We start from the raw sequence: 17,519 nt of genomic DNA, 5'->3' as shown, positions 1-17,519 counted from the left end.
TCCAGGCAAATCACTTAATTTCTCCAAGTCTTATCTGTAAAATGGATATAAATACCTGCCCTTTCTTACCTTATGTAGTTGTCCTGAGGTTCATATAAAAAAAAATGTAGTTGTCAGGAGAAAAAATCCTACAAATGCTGTAGCAGAACTGCTGTCAAAATATTCATGTTAGAGTCAAACTCTTTCAGTTGAATCACTCAGCATCTTTGTTCATGGCTTACATAAAGCTGGAGGTATTGTGTCCCCTGCTTTAGAAATGTGAAGACATTTGGTTGTTGGTTAAAAGGGTAAGAACTATACTGGAAACAGTGCCTCTTTATGAGAGTAAAAATACTGAAATAAAAATGTATAAATCTTCAAAGAGGAAGCAACTACCTCAACGCAATAAAAGCATGACTTCTATCTGTCCTGCCAAGACAAAGGTAGGTAAACCTAATCTAATCCTAATTAGAATTTTTTGTTTTGAAACTTTATGATCTGCTTCTCTCATTTTGATTTCTTTATACTTTTATTCCTTGAGCTCTCAACGCTTTGGGCTTCTGGGACTCAATCTCTTGTACCTTCTCTTCACTCCTTCCCACAGGCAAGACAGAAAGCTTGCAATTAATGTCAGAAACTTCTTAATTAACTGAATGTTAGCTGAAATAGATTTCAGAAAGTATTAACTGATCTACCTTTTAACTTTTATTAAGCTGCTTGTTTACAACTGCATAATAAAAGGTCTAGGTACTCCTTTAAAGGAATGTCATGCACCACAAATCAGATTTCTCTTTTTATTTTTTTGTTTTGGTGGGGGGCGGTGGGGGGAAAGGAGGTGGTTATGATGTGGAGTATGATGGATAGAAAACACCTTAAGTTCTCATAAAGATAAAATAAAACATACATCCTCTAGAGGATCTGTCATTTATATTTCTATTTCTAATCCCTAGAATAATGCAAATTCATAACCCACAGTTGATGTTCAACTGATGTTTGTTGAATTAAATCACCTTGATTTGGATGTCTCAGACTGACAAGAAAGGGTCTGCTAGCATCCTCAGTCCCCTGAGATCTGTCCTTAACACCTATCTCCCTGAAAGCACTCCTCAGACCCAGGCTTGGCCACTTCTACCAATCCAAACCCAACCTTCATTTCCCTGGCCTCCAAGACTCCAAAATGCAGTATGTTCTTGGATTAGGGGCCATACTTTAGTATATAATGTCTTCATGCTGATGTCCTGGAATGCATTAATATCATTTCTATTATTTCTACCTCTGGCTCTGAGATCCCCATTTAAAAAATTATCTATCTATCTATCTACCTACCTACCTACCTACCTATCGTCACAATATACCTTATTTCTTAATGTTGGGCAACTGAGAAAAGATACAAAATCCATCTTGACCAAGAATTCCTTCCCACCAAGAGTCGGAAAACTTTCTGTCCATGTTTTTGGAGATTATCTTTTGACACTAACATTTAAATAATTTTTTAATTTAAAGGAGAAATTTAGAAGTTTAGAAATCAATAATTTTCTCACCAATTCAGTAAACCATTTTACCAATTAATCTTTTATTTATTTCACACATCAGTATTTTATAGAAAAAAGAACCTCTTAATGTTAAATTAATTACAATGTTCTCTTCTGATTCTTTCCAATATATAGACCTAAATTTTTACACAATCAGTAAATACAATAATTTATGTTTTAACACTTTAAGTCTCATTTAAACATTTTCCCATATGGTTTTACATATATCAATACTATTTAATGGCTATATAACAGTCTATGATAGCAATAGCAAAACATGAAAATTTACTTATCCAGTTCCCAATTACTGGGCTTTTTAAAAAACTCAAATGAATGCAATCACTAGAAATATCTTTATACAAATAGACTTTTTTTTTCTTTTAAAATATTTTCCTGGGCATATGCTACTCAGAGTGAGTTAGAGCTATCAAAAGACAGATTGGTTATAGAGTTCTTATTATATTCTTCTAAATAGTTCTTCAAAAAAACTACATTAATATAATAATGCTACTGGTATGAGGATACATGCAATTAAAAATTTTTTGCTAATATAACTGCATGAACTAAGTCAAAGTTGCTCTAGTTTGCATTTTTAACATTAGTAAATCTGAATACCATTTTATTTCTATCTTCTCGTTTGAACTCAATTCTTTCATAAACTTGCCTAGTAAAGAGCACAAAGTCCTATGGATTTGCACTTACCTTTTAAAAAATATTGAGTACTTTATCCTTGTGTAATGCAAGTGGCTTTTACCCCATTTCTTCTTTTGTCTTCTTCCTATTTAGTATACTTTTTTCATTTTTCTTAGTTGATCTCATCTATCTTGTCACTATTTTTCTTCGCCATAAAGTTTCCTTTGCAAAATTATTGGGATGAGAATTGTAGTCTTTTTATTTTTGCCTTTATACTGAAGATCTTAATCTGGAACAAACTGAAACTGTTATGTGTGAAGTGGATCTAATTTCTTTTTTTATACTGACATCCAGCTAATCTTTCCACCAGCAGTTATTATATATTTCTTTCCAATTAGTTTATTAGTCTTAAACTTTCTACTCACTACCATAGTGTATTTAGAAAAGATGCTTAACAGCATGTTTTAACGATCTGAAGGGTGAAACTCCCTTTTTCCCAAGTTAAAAAGACATATCCTTGCTTATTTTCCTAAATTATTTATCACAATTCTGTCAAATTATATAAAGCATCCAGTTGGAACGTCAAGCGGAAGTGTAGTAAATCTACATACTAACTTCACCCTATTGCCAGTCCTTTGGACATAATTTCTTTTACATTAATTTAATCCTCATAATAATTCTGCAAAGCATTATTTCTATTTTATAGATGGTGAAATGGAAAGTAGGCATGATTTTCCCAAGATTACACAACTTGTAAGTAGTAAAGTGAGGACTCTAATTTTGGTTTTCAGATTTCCTATTTACTCCCTTTTCATTATACTAGGATGCAGTTCCTGTAACCTGCTTCTACATAAGCATCTTCCTTATCTCAATATAGTTGTATAACTTTCTTTAAATGGCTTGTATATGTTAATACCCAAACACTTTAAGTTGTAGTTTGTCACTGTTTGAATCTAGAAATAAGATTAATTTTAAAAAGTTATATATCCTGCAACTTCCTGAATTAGTCTTTGTCAGCATGTTTATGATACTACAGGTTTCACTAGTTTAAAAGCCATGTCAATAGAAAATATTTGTGCTTTCCTTTTCTCACTTATGAATGCTTATTAATGATTTATTACAATGACGAGCTTTTTCAAGCATATATAAATAAAAGTAGTGCCAAGATTATTTAACTTCTGCTTGAGAAATGTTTCCTATATGTTTTCCTAATAGGAATGATGTTAGTTCTTGGTTTTAAGTAATTACTTATCACAATGAGAAACCAAAAAAATCATTAGCAGAGATACTTAAATAAAAAATGATGAATTTTATTAATATTTTTAAAGTTACCTGTAGTTAATACTTTGCATTTTTACTATTTTGTTCTGTTGATATTGATTTAATGGTTATTCTGTTGAAAACCAACCTTATAATCCTGAGTCACAGTAAATAATTATTTTTATGTTGTGTATCACTTGCTAATATTTTGCATTTGCTCAGAATGAGACCCTTTTCAAAATGTTTGACTCCTAGCATTGAGGCAATATTAACCTCAAAATGCAAATATTATATCATCTTTTGATACACAGATATTATTTATACTTTGAACATTTGAAAAAGCTCACCAATAAGCCCATAAGGGTAAAATTCCAACTTGTCAGAAAATTATACTAGGTTATAACATCCTCTAATTTTTAAAATGCTTTTTATTGGTAATAACTTTTCATTTCCAATTTATTTGCATTCAAGAAAGGAAACCAATATATTCATTTTCTTAGTTTTTAAAACCCTTATTTTATCTCATCTAACATTTTCCCGTTTCCATTATCTTTGGTTCTATAATTTTTTGCAACTTCTCGTTACCCTTCTCAAATTCTTATGAATAAAAATATTCATGATATGGAAATTAAAATTTTTTCAGTAGGTCTGGATTACCTTCACCTCCATTTCACTTAACATCTTAAATTCTTTTACATTTTAATAACTAATTTTTAGGTCTATTTCAGACATTTCAGTTGTTTTGATAAGTTTAAGCCTTAGAATCCACCCAATAATAGATCTGCTAGATTCAAAACATATATATTAATACCAATTCATGACTTCTCTACTTCAGTAAGCTGAAAATTACTTAAATCTTTCTTGTTTCATTTTCCTCACATATAGAAGATCAACAAAAGACTATTCAAAGCATATTTTGGCCTAGTAACATTACTTTTTGTAACAGTAATCAAAAGATACATTAAAAATTATGATTTTGTTAAAACTTAGACAAATTCTGCTTCAATGAGATCCATAGCTCTAAGCCATATTTATTTTTAATCAATCTTTATTTTCATATTTCTCTGACTCAGTAATAAGCCAAGAGATGTCTGTCTACTTTGATTCACTAGCAACGCTAGACTGGTTTTCATGAGCATCTTTTCCTTCTCCTACAGTACCTACACTCTTCTAACAGTTAACATCAGTTGAAAGATTTTGAAATCATGAAAGCCTGGATTCCAATGTTGGCTCTTCCACAAACCAGACTCAGAGAGAATTATTAAGTCTTTATTTCCTCTTTGAAAATGTATTCAATAATATCTGCTTCACAGGGTTGTTGAGAAACTGTAATTAGAGAGCACAATAAGTGCCTAGCACATAGCAAATGCTCTGTTCCAGGACAAAAACTGTAATTAAAAGGGTTTCCTATATCCTTTCCTATCCCTCCCTAAATCCTTCCTATAGGATTATCAGTCTCTGTCTGAGGAATGGAAACAGTGACCTAAAGGGAAGGAAGTTTATTTCTTCTGACAGCTCCACAAGCTTCTGCTGCTAGAGTATAACCAGCTTTATGACTTCTGGTAGTTCTGGAAAAAAATGTTTTCTATCCTCTAGATAACAGCTAAGAGGCAGGAGTTGATTATGAAGGTATTTACCTCATTATTTGTGGGGTGGGACACAACCAAAGGGACATGGTAACCCTCCTTTGATTCACTCCTATCAATTGTAGTGTTACTAATTAAAGTGGTGGAGCCAACAAGATTGTATGCCTCACTTTCACTGAGAAACCTTGGGAAATCTATTTACAGATGGATTTTAAAAACCATTTGTAATCCCAGGTTAAAAATGCTTCACTCAGTTTCTCCTTAGCAATTTCAGAACAAGCATTCTGAAATATCTTTTCCTGGAGCAATTTATTTTTTCTTTAGCCTGAGTTACTTAGAAGTTCTTTTCTTTTAGGTGCCAGAGGAGTGCTCTTCAGAAATTTTCTGAAGTATTAAACCAGAACTAATCTTTCCCCCTAGATTTTCTTTGGACTGAACCTCCCAAGAATGAGCTCTTCAACTACTAAATGAACTCTCTGACTCTTTTTGCAATGTATAAGACTGTGGTGGCGTCACTGATTCATTGGTTACAAGGGTCAAGTAGGAGAATTAAACTGCAAGATGTATTGTAAACATCACCTTCACAAATAAAGGATCATACTTGATACATCATGTTTATTATAAACAAAAGACCCACATAATTTCCTCTGTGTGTGTTTCACTATTCAGAGGTGGTAGCAACTGTAATAGCTACAAAAGTAATTAAAATATTCCTTAGATGTTATTGTTCTGTAGACAATAATAAAATCTAAAGATCAGCAGACACAATACCATCTTCCTTTAAGCACCATGGCTAATATGGAACCCTCATACCCAGTACTAAAATAAAGCTAACCCTGTTTAAGATTCTGGCTCATGGAGCCCATTCTGAAATAAAAAGAAGTCCAATAACCAATAAATCAGTTATTGATAGGTTAACAAATACATCCAATAACTGAAAGTCACAAAGAGAATTATAGACAACATCTGCATGGCATTCATCAAATAACCACTTCTAAGTACTCATTTAGGAAACTGTCCTTTAAATGAGAATATTCTGATACTGGATGAAGGTCCAAAGTAGCATTTCCAGTTTGCTTTTTTCTAATTTTGAAGGTGCTTCTCTGAGCTTTCTAGGTTTTTGCTTCCCTCAGAGGATTCTAGTTGGGCTATTATTATAGTATTGGCTCCAAGAGGCTCTGGTTGCTTATCATCACCATCAAAGAAAACGTCTTCTGGATTTGGAGGTGGGGGGCAGAATTCTTCACTTGGAAAGATCTCCTTGAAGAGTGTTTCAGCTTGCTTGACTGCGTGTTCATTTCCTAGTCCACAGTCAGGCCCAGTGCAGACATAGACATTGGAAGGTAAGCCATTATATGAGCTTCTGCTGACTCCTGAGGAATCTCTCATGTTAAAATAAAGAGCCCACAAGAGTCTTGGCTTTGCAAGTTCTTCCTTGTCTATTTCTGTTTCAGCATATGGGGTGAATAATTTCTTCACCACTGATTCTAAGTCTTCTCTTGCTGTTTTGGAAGATGAACAGGTCAGATGTACCAGACAGGTGTCTTTCATGCACGTCATGGTTGAAGAACACAATTCAGTGACTCGAACAGCACATGCTCCTGGTTCCACTGGAGGTACTATCAAAATGGAAATCTGCTGATCTGAATCTGTCTTTAGTATAGACTGATCCGTAATGAGCACTGCCCTGGAGATCTGCTCGTACTGCACATTTGAGCATGTTTCCTCAGAAAGGTAACTATCCTCCACAATGAAATATTTAGCATTTATTCTTTGACCAAGGTGATCTATAATTGCTTTACATCTTCCTGATTCTTTGTCAACTACAAGGCATTGTACTTTATGGCGAAGACAATATATTCCACCAAAAACTGCACACATCCTGCAGAAACACTGGGGAATTTCTCCTTGGCCATACAAGGGAAATAAAAAGGGAGTGTTGCCAAACCTTCCAAGACACTGAAGAAAGTTTTTTGTTGCTTTAAGGCCTTCTATTGTTGTGCAAGATGACTCTGACATCATTGCAATTGAGTGTAGTACAAAATGTTGGAGGCTGGGGGTTAATTTTTTGGTTTTCAAGTACTCTGAAAATGAGCATTGCGTGAAAGCTTGGTATTCATCAGGATATTGTTCGTAGTCTAAACAAAATGTAAGAAATTTCATTAGCATCCTCTTTTCAACCATAGTGAGCTCTTTGCTATTAAAGACATCTGCTCTGGAGCAAGGCACCTGCTCTACTTTTCCTTCTCGAAATGCAAGAATCCTAGTGACATTTTTAAATTCTGCATAACGACTAACATTTGATTTGATTAAAAGATCAATTAACAGTCCTTGGGAATAAAGCAGCTTTGATACCAAATCAATATTAAACCTCCTGCCTTCTTCAACTATTTGAGAGTAAGTAATCCTGTTTCTCTTTGGCGGATCACTGTTGTCTTCCAATATAGGTTTGATTTCGTCTTTAGCACCATCTGAAACTCTGTGTTTATAAGTTTTATATCCACAATATTCTTCTTTCACCAAGGTTTCTGCTGTATCAGTTACTTCTCCATTGTTTTCTGGAGTGCCTTTTGCAGGCACTTCATAGCTAGAAACATATAACGAGTGCGTTTCTTCAGACAAGCATGCAGAATCCAGAGGTTTAATGATGGTACTAGATGCTACCCAGGAAGGATTCTTCTGCAGATCATCAATCTCTTTAATATTGTCATCTATATCCTGACTGGCATAACAAAAAACTTCTGTGTGTTGAATGGTTTCATCCTTCTTGCGAAGAGTGATGCCTTCTTCTGTTTCATGGATCATGTCTTGCCATGAAGCAGTACTTTCTTCCCCAATATCACTGTTTTGCTGATATTCCTTCAACCAGGAGAGCAATCCCGAAAAGCTGAAACTAGCCCAGTTTCCTCCATAGTAACTTCTTGAATCAAGATGCAGAACCCTCTGACCACTTCTGGAACATGCAGCTGCAAGGATGGATTCAGGCAAACCCGTCCCTATTACAACCACATCAAACTCTGTTGGGAGACTGTTGTCCATCCTGGGAGGTAAAGTGTCTGGTGACAACTTCTAATGAAGGAAATGTGTATGAACCTAGGCTGAGGGCTCAGATAAGGTGTGAATATTCTGTAATAAAATCTCTCCTTGTGATATTCCAGATCATCCCAGACGTACTGAAGTTGCAGGTCTTAGGTATTTAACTGCTACCCTTTTTTAGTATTTTTTTCTTATAGGTCAGTAGCATAAAAACATGATAAAGTACATCTAATCATATCTGAGAATACTAGAACGAGTGTGTGGTGTTCACTTCTGCATTTCATCTTAGCAGTGAATGTCAAAATGCATCACATATGCATTTGTGACTGGAACTCTTCTCTGAAAGAAGAAAATTCAAGAAAGAATACAACTGTAAACAATATTAAGAGAAAAGTAATTTCATGCAACAGCAATTACAATCCAATGGAGCCCAGCCTGTTTTTAGGACATGAGCCTCTACTAAAGCAAGTCATTAAATGCTTTCTCACAAGTTTTCTAATTTCCTGAAAATGAACAAAAGATAGAGACTCCTCCAAATCAGGCAATTCAACAATGAAGAATGGATATAATAACATCCCACAAAAATAAAGAAGAATTAACATAATACAATTCTATAATTTTTGCCTTTAAATATCTGAATAAATGATACATAACTGTGAGATTAAATTGCAAGTAACATGTGGCTCCACTGTGTTTATGGAAACAGACTACATACAATGTGCACACTGTCATGATTATGCATATTTCTGTGGCAATACAGTCTGTGGATGCTTCTAGGACAGATGAATAGAAGATTTTTCCATGTCCCACCTACCCGTAGAATCTTATGGGAGCAACATGAGACTATTTCAACTGAATTAGCTACTCAGATTATTAAAAAAGGATTAATTCAATAATACAACTAGCATTTTAAAATATTAAGGTATATGAAAGAATCAGTCTACTGAAGGGAAAATGTATTTATAAGAAATTCTTATATGAATGTACATATGCACAGGTGTGTTTTTTATGTATAAGTTAAAAAGGATAAGTCCTGGGTCCATGTGTTAAAATATCTTAACATAAAATAACACCTATTTCTAAAACCCAAGTCAACATAGGGTGACTTGCATTTTGCGAGACTCTAGTTCTGAGACCCTGAATCTCTGTCTTCCAAGGTAAAGGGCTGTCCAAACACCCTCTGCCAAGATTATCATGTTGCTTGTTGTTCTTGTTTTTGAAGGGGTAGGAGGTGGTAGTGAAGAAAGTCTCTCCTGTCCAGCATCATCCTGATTATACTCCATGTGCAGAACACCTGTGTGGTGGTAGGTGTGGCCAGAGATGCAACAGCCAAAGAGTTGAAAGGCATACTCACCTGGAAGTCTTTAGGCTAAAGCATTACACACACCACATGCTAGGTGGCCTGTCATTCATCATTGTACAGTAAGAGTGAGTTTCTTGAGCTCTGACTTTTCCTACCACTATACTTACTGAAACCTAGATCAGTGCATATTGGGTCCGCCTAGGCTAAGACGACTAATTATCCTAGACATCTGTATAACAAGCCGTTCAATTGGAACTTAGATTAAATTGACTAATTCACTGAACTGACTGCTCAGTTTGAGATGGCAATCTTAATAGTCCTGTCTAGTCAAAGCCTCTGCCTCAAGAATATCAGGGATTCCACTTGCTTTCAACATTCCCTCAGAAACAAGGAACTGAGCACAGAATGAAGTGGCTGCCAGGCCTACTCACATAAGTATGTGAGTATGTTTGAGTTACTTATTCTGCTTTCTTCCAGCAGGGTGTGCAGAGGAAGACAGAACCCATGAGGGTATGTGAAGAAGTGTAACCATAGTATGTACTTATTCTCAGCTTAGCAGGGGATACAGCTGAGGGTTGGGAGTAAGAGAGAGGATATAAGCTATAAGTGCTAAAACCAGGAAGCTTCTAACCTACAGGTATCAAAGGAGTCCTCGTAATACAAAGCAGGACAGGACAACCTTAACACATTTAGCTCAACTACCCCGTAATACGGATGAGAAACTGATGGCTGGAGAAATTAAGTGACTGGGAAAGTCCACATGATGGGTAGCCACAGGATCAAGAGTGGGACCCACTCTCACACTATCAGGCCAGTGGTCTTTCCACTTGATAGGGCAGCCTCTCCAGAAGCCTCTGGAGCAAGCAGCCACTTTTGGTACTTTAAAATGTTCTCCCCCTTCAGTACTCCATGGTTGGTTAGTTCTTGCTCAGGGATAACAATGAGGGAAGCACCCTCCCTCTTTTCATCTTTAACTCTTACCTAGAAGCACAATCTTTGGAATTTACTCCAGGCAAAGAAATTCTTAATCTTTGCTAAGAACTTTTTCAGCTCCACCATAACCCAACCCCATGACTTGTCTCCCAGGGCTTAAACAAGACTCAGAACCTCTTGCCCCAGAGTTTCCACCTGTAACTTAAAAACAGGTTAAAGTCATTGTTGAAAGCACTAAAGAAATGCCCAGAGAAAGAGCAGTAGTCAGGCAAAATACTGTGTGGTGAACATTTCTAGCAGTCTTAGAAAATCCCTTCTGATTGGGGTGGGACCTAAGCAGGGATGATGAGGGAGGAAAAAGGATGGAAGAGACAAGGAGACACAGCAAGGTGGGGCCGCAGGATAGAAGGGATGAGGAAGAAGGGGAATGCTGGTACTAATAAAAAACTCAATATACCGCTGTTTTCAAATTCCCAGGCGCGGAGTCAGGATAGAAGCTGAATTTCCCAGCACAGAAAAAACACTTCTTGAAGATAAGAACTTTAATGTCTGTGACCCAATTTCTGCTACTGATGACACCTCAGGGCTTGGCTTGAACTGCCCTCTTTAAAGCTTAGCCCTGCCTGAAACATTGCCTGTTAGGTATTTTAAATTAATACAAAGAGTGTAATCTGTAGTGTGATCTATATCACCACCTTCACACACCTACAGCCCCCTCCCAAGTTTCAAATCTTTGTATAAATGAAGTTCTCAGATAAGGGCTTATTGGGGAAGGGGTAGGTAGTATTAGAATATTAGAATCATTGAGACAATCAAATAAATAAAATTATGATTTCTATTGCATTTTCTTGTTTCCCTCAAAATATAAAAAAAGGAATCATAACAAATATAATATTTGGATTTATCACCACATAGAAGGTTGGTGAATAAGAAAATACTTTTGATAACACTACAAAGATTTTATTCTCATAAACCTGCCAAGATAAAGGCAGTAATAAATTATCAATGGATTTCAGGATTCTTTTTTTTTTAAAGGAAATTTAAGACCTGAGAAATATACATTTGTATTTCAAATCTTTGTACAAATGAAATTCTGGAGCACACACAAAAGGATACTTTCCCAATCTTAGAAAAATCACATCTTCAGTGACACACTGGGTGGTTCATCCTTCAAAATGTCAAGTCTCAGTGAGACTTAAATCTTCCATATGGGTTAAGAGTATTGTATTAACAATCAAGTTCTACTTTAATGAAATCTACTGGCTGCACAACTAATTATTTGTTCATTTGAGTTGGGATTCTCTGAGCCTTCTGCAAACTCACCTTAGATTTTGGTGTGCTGGAAACTATAAGGAGGAAATTATAGTAAAAATAGCTAATAGGACACATGCCAATTTGCATTCTGAGGACCTGAATAAAACGATCTCACTTCCTAGGAAGCAGTCAAAGGTTTACAACTGCTAATGGGCAAATTTTTAAAAGCATTTACACATTACTACTATGTTAGGTTTCTACCTCTCACTTTAGGGAAGTAATATAGGAATTAGATCTTTTCTCATCACCCTCTCCAACTTTCACAAATCAAACACTTTTTTCCTTGACTCTCTCAACTCCACAGCCCCTCATTTCTTTCCTCGAAGTGTAAAAGCCACTGTCTCGTGCCCTGTTGAATTAAATTAGGAAATGAAAGCAGAGAAGTGAGATGAGCTGCACGGCGGCCAGAAAGGGGTATGGAGGAGGTGGGCACAGGGGAGATGGGGCTGCAGACAGGCTGGGGTTTGGGTTGGCGTGGGGCCTGGCGAGCACAGGGAGGGAGGGAGATCAGCGAGAGCTGGAGAAGGAGAGGTCGGCGGGGAAGGAGCAGAGGTGGGGGGAAGCGGGTGAGATCAGGGGAGGTGAGGTCACAAGGGAGGAGGTGAGATCAGAAGAATAGAGGTAGGGGGAGGTGAAGTCAGGGGAGCACCGCCGCGAGGTTGGGGTCCAGGAGCGGGAGGGGGCGGGGCCGGGGGCAGGAGGCCGCAGGAGCGGGAGGTCTACCCCGGCCACTCACCCGACAGGTTGTTGCTGAAGCCGTCCCACACGCAGTTCGTGGCGCCCCCCACCACGCCGCCCCTCAGGCGGAACGCGAAAGCTAGCGCGGCCCGGTGGACGGAGGGTAGCAGGTTGCGAGGCTGACGTTAAGCAGGAGGAGGCGGGCGGGGCTGCGGAGCCGCGTGAACTTGAGGTAGAGGACGAGCACCAGCAGGTTGCTGCCGACGCCCAGCGGTCCCACGGAGCCAAGCAGAAGCACCAGGAGCTCGTAGGCGCCCTGGCTGACAGGCTGCGCAAGCCTCGGCTGCCCAGGCCACAGCCCCTCGCCACCCTCCGAGCCGACTACGCCGCCGCCGCCGCCGCAGTGCCCTGCAGCGTGCAAGCCGGGCGCCGGCGCGCTAGGTTCTGGGTGGGGCGCAGGGCGCTCCGACGTACCCGTCGTCCCCTCCGGCCAATGCGCAGGCAGCTAGATGCAGCTCGGGGACCACTCCCCCGCCCCGCCCCGCCCCCGGCGCGCCTCGTAACCCCGCCCCTTCCCGCCATTGTAGTCCCGCCGCGACGCGCCTTGTAGCCCCGCCCCTTCTCGCAGTCTTAGCGGAGTCCCTGCTCTCCAGGTTTCCCTTCCCCCGCCCCCTTCCCGTACCCCGGCCCCACCCGCCCAGTGAGTGAGAGCTGGGAGGCAGATCAACCACCGTGACTCCTAATTCCGCAGCTTCCCCTCACCCAGCTGGAAGGCCTCTTGGCGTTCACCACCCACCCACTCATTCAGGAACATTTATGGGCTCCTGGCCCACCACGTGCTCATGAGGGGGTTACACGAGGGACCCCCGTTCTTGGCTTCTCCCTCCCCAGGAAGCTGTTATGTACGACCCGCTGCCAAAAGGAGTCACACGCTTAATGCAAACCCAGGCCACACCCCAGGCCTGCCCATATTGTCCTTCCTGTCTTCCCTGCGGTAGCAGTGGATACACTCTCGCTAAGGCCCTCACTGTGGCGACCCCCAGGCTGCGCCCTCAAGCTCCAGACCATATCTAGCAGGTGCAGAGGTGGTGCTATACTTGAAGCAGCACATTTCCTCTGGCCTTTTACACAGTGAAAACAGAGGGCAAGTCAAGCACAGGTCCGTGAACTGATCAGTCTTTGCGGGGCTGCTGCCTATGCACAGGCCCCAACAGGGCCCGAGGGGATGCAGTCCCTAGACAGACCTGCAGGCTTTCCTGGGCACTGCTGGCTAGCACAGTGTCTGTGCAAGGGCAAAGCAATTGCCCTCCACGAAGGTGTGTGCCTCCTCCCATCTCCATTCAAAAGATCGGTAGAGAACGACTAGCCTCAGTGAACCTCCATTACAAGTTCCTTGGGGGGTAAAATCTAATCGTCAGGGTGCACTGAGCAATAGCTGAGGGGTAGTGTGCTCCGTCCTTAAAATCTTGATTTGTCACTAAGGCTTCCAATCTGGAGTTATCTGTGAGACTGACCTACCCACTTCTTTAAAAAACTCATTTAATTTTGTATTTTAGATTTATGCAACCATTTAACAAGTTCTGTATGTTTAATGTCTACGGCATTTACTGACTAGTCTACAGTAAGGTCTCAATAAATACTAGTTGAATGAATGAAGGAGGACTCATATTTTTTCCTAAAGCATTCATTCATTCATTCATTCATTCATTCATTGGTGCCGAGTCCCTGCTCTCACAAAGCTTACATTCTGGTGATGTTGGGAGAACAGATGATTATCAAATAAGTACATATGTAGTGTTGTGAAATGTGACATAAAGAAAAGTAAAGCAGAGAAAGGGTATTTCGGAGGGAGGGAAGAGGCTGTTATTTTGTACAGTGTGGTTACAGATAGCCTCACTGAGTACTGCAGGCACAGGGTAGATGTGCTTGGCATATTGGAGGAAAAACAAAGAAACCAATGTGGCTGGAGTGGAATGAGAATTATGAAATAAGGGCAGAGAAGTAAGTGAGCAGTGATTGGCCAGATAATGCAGGTTCTTGGCTATTTTAGTAAAAGGACTTGGGCTTGAGTAAAGTCCAGGGCAATGCCTATGCAAGAGGAATAATATCAGTGAAGGAAAATAAAGGGAATAAGAGGCTTTTGGCAAATGTTTAAGAATTTTGATAGATTTATTTTTATAATACAATGAACTGTTAAGGTTATTTACTATACTTGACAGAAACAGGTAATGATACTACAAATATTATTCACTTTGTCAGTAATAATATATGTTTCTATTCATTTTCAGAATTATGTAATCGTAGGATAATGCCAAAAATACTACAACTTAAAAGGCAAGTGCAGTACTGGCATAAGGACAGACTATGTAATAGAATAGAGATTTCAACAAGGATGCCAAGACTACTCAGTGGGGAAAGGACATTTCAATAAATGGTGCTGGGAAATGGTGCCCACATGCAAAAAATGAAGTTAGAACCTTACCTTATACCATATACATAAATTGACTCAAAGAGCTAAACTTAAACGCTATAACTATAGAATTCTTAGAAGAAACAAAACATCTTCATGACATTAGGTTCAGCAATGATTTCTTGGATATGACACCAAAGGCATAGGCAACAAAAGAAAAAAACAAATTGTACTTTAGTTCATCAAAATGAAAAACTTTTGTACACTATCAAGAGAGTAAAAAGACAACACACAAAACAGGAGAAAATATTTGCAAATAATATATCTGATAAGGGATTAATATCCAGAACACATAACTCATACAACACAACAACAAAAAGCCAAACATCCCCAATTCAAAAATCGTCAAAGGACTTGAATAGATATTTCTACAAAGATACACATACAAATGGCTGATAAGCACTTGAAAAGATGATCTTTAGTTATTAGGGAAATGCAAATCAAAACCACACACCCACTAGGATGGCTATTATCAAAAAATAAAAACAACAACAACAACAACAACAACAAAGAAACTAAAAAGTGTTGACAAGGATGTGGAGAAGTTAGAACCCTGCTGTGCCGCTGGTGAGAATGTAAAATGGTGCAGCCACTGTGGAAACAGCTTGGCATTCCTCAAAAAGTTAAACACAGATTTATCATATGATCCAGCAATTCTGCTCCTAGACGTATAGCCAAAAGAATTGAAAGCAGGGACGGGAACATGTATTTGTACACCAGTGTTCATAGCAGTAGTATTCACAATAACCAAAAGGTGGAAATAGACCAAATGTCCATCAACAGATAAATGGATAAACAAAATGTGTTATGTACATACAATGGAATATTATTCAGTCATAGAAATAAATGAAATTCTAATACTTGCTACATCATAGATGAACCTTGAAAACATTATGCTACGTGAAATAAGCCAGACACAAAATGACAAATATTACAGATTCCTCTTATACGGGGTACCTAGAATAGGCAAATTCATAGTGACAGAGAGTAGAATAGTAGTCACCAGGGGTTGAGGGGAGGGAGGAATGGGGAGTTAGTCGTTAATGGGTACAGAGCTTCAGTTTGGGATGATACAAAACTTCTGGAAATGGATAGTGGTGATGGTTGCACAAAATTGTGAATTACTTAATGCCACTGAATTGTACAGTTAAAATGGTTGAAATGGTAAATTTTATGTGGTGTGTATTTTAGCACAATAAAAAGCTTATGCCAATTATGCCTGTATCTCACTCTCTCAAAGTAAGAGAAGTACAGTGTCTGCAAATGTAAGCAGTTTACTGAGTGAGCTGGACTCAGTACAGTGCAAGCAAAAAGTAACTTTACTGTCTTTGGCAGTACACATTTCAAATATCTTCTTTCCACTTATTCTTCACTGCCCTTCGTTGACATTTTATCAGTTCTCAAAGCCTTTCTGCTCACTTTCAAGTAATATAAAGTCCAGAACATTGTAATAATGAAATGTTAAAACTCTTGGAAAACCCATCTGTCAACCCTCCAAAACAGAGCCTGCTGTAACCTGGAGAACTTCTGGGGATGGGGGTTGAGGAAACAACAAACTTAGCTTTTCCTATTTCCTTGACCACTACCTTTAGATGCTGCTCCTGGCCCCTCTGAGATTTTGAGGAAAAATCTTCCTTGATTGATAAAGTTGTCATCTGATGTTGGTGCCCTCTGATTATAGCAGATTTTCAATGCTGTGTTTTTCTCTCCTGGGGTGATTTGTGGGATCTCTAGAGGACCTGAGGTCACTGGAGGTATTTCTCCCACAATTCCCTCGACAGGGGCAATGCCTCTGTCAGCTGGCTCCTTGGGTCTCCCTCTCAGACCCTGGTTAGGGTCTCTTAGACCCTACAGGCAGTCCCAAGATGACACAGCTTGGCTCCTCTACTCAGAGTCTTGCATCTGGCCCTCTGGAAATACGTATGCATCCTTGCCCTACCAAATTCTGGATGTGGCCTGCTGTTGGAGAACTGGCCACAGACTGTCCCCCTCAGTGCCAGTTGGGTAGAAAGAAGCGGATAAAAGTTATGGTCACTTGACTACTCTAAAATCTTTCTCTAAGGAAGTGCTCACTAAGGGTCTCCTCAACCTCTTAATGAACCTGCCTCCTCTTAAGTATTTTGAAGGTGAGAATAGACTAATGTGTGAAGAATCAGTTTCTCAGTGCCTCCACTTCTCAGCCCATCCTCCTACATGGGCTGTATAGCACTTTTTTTAGAATGGGGGGATTCCTCAAGTGGAGCCTCTGGCAAGACAGAAAGAAGGGCATTTTAATACCCTCCCACTCTGGAGCATTAAATCATCACAACCCTCATATTCCAAAAAAATCTTTTACAAAGTATGAGGGTGTGAATGGAGACAGGTTTTATCTGCCACTCTTGCTTGGAATCACTGATAACCCTTAGCCTTCTGTGTCATGCACATGTCAGCTAAGAGGATGCTTTGACCCTTACTCAACTGAGTAATCTCCTTCCAAGGGCTGGAACTCATCCTTCCCTGACATGTCTGAACTTTGATTCCTAGTGAGAGGCAGAAGAAGCCTTGAAGAAAATCTGGCCAAATATATTTGAACAATTTCTTGCCTTAGGAAACATAAGTTAGTGAATGATACTGAACTTTTTCAAAAAAGAAAATCCAGCATACCTTCAAGTTCTGAATGTCAATTCTCTTTGTGCATACAGCTTCTGAGATGTGTGAGATGTAGGAATCAGTTTAATGAAAATTGGGTACCTGTCCACATTCCCCTCCCCCCAAATACATACATTTGTTTTAAAATGGAATCTTGGGACTTCCCT

The 17,519-nt window shown here is 39.1% G+C and overlaps 2 protein-coding genes and 1 long non-coding RNA gene across 3 annotated transcripts in view; 1 reads left to right on the top strand and 2 right to left on the bottom strand.

Moving 5' to 3' along the window:
- LOC309605589 overlaps positions 1–17,519 on the top strand; it is a 582,281-nt gene that overhangs the window by 131,445 nt on the left and 433,317 nt on the right. The gene's annotated exons all lie outside the window — the stretch shown is intronic.
- Positions 1–17,519, bottom strand: part of OPN3 (opsin 3) — a gene marked incomplete at its 5' end in the record, with an annotated part of 69,561 nt that overhangs the window by 48,226 nt on the left and 3,816 nt on the right. Inside the window, 2 exon segments of the mRNA XM_082343250.1 lie at positions 12,313–12,429; positions 12,432–12,738. Of these exon segments, the coding sequence (XP_082199376.1) occupies positions 12,313–12,429; positions 12,432–12,738 (424 nt within the window).
- Positions 1,532–8,365, bottom strand: CHML (CHM like Rab escort protein). The gene has a single exon (XM_082340547.1). The coding sequence runs from the start codon at positions 8,027–8,029 to the stop codon at positions 6,074–6,076; it is 1,956 nt and encodes a 651-aa protein (XP_082196673.1). The 5' UTR covers positions 8,030–8,365; the 3' UTR covers positions 1,532–6,073.

Source organism: Balaenoptera borealis, assembly GCF_965194805.1.
Source record: "Balaenoptera borealis genome assembly, chromosome: 1".
Lineage (NCBI taxonomy): Eukaryota > Metazoa > Chordata > Mammalia > Artiodactyla > Balaenopteridae > Balaenoptera > Balaenoptera borealis.
The sequence above is the reverse complement of the archived record's forward strand: the minus strand, read 5'-3'. Positions and strand labels throughout refer to the sequence as shown.

Excerpts from the sequence above, each read along its gene's own strand:
- CHML (XM_082340547.1), bottom strand. The coding sequence starts at position 8,029 with ATGGACAACAGTCTCCCAACAGAGTTTGATGTGGTTGTAATAGGGACG.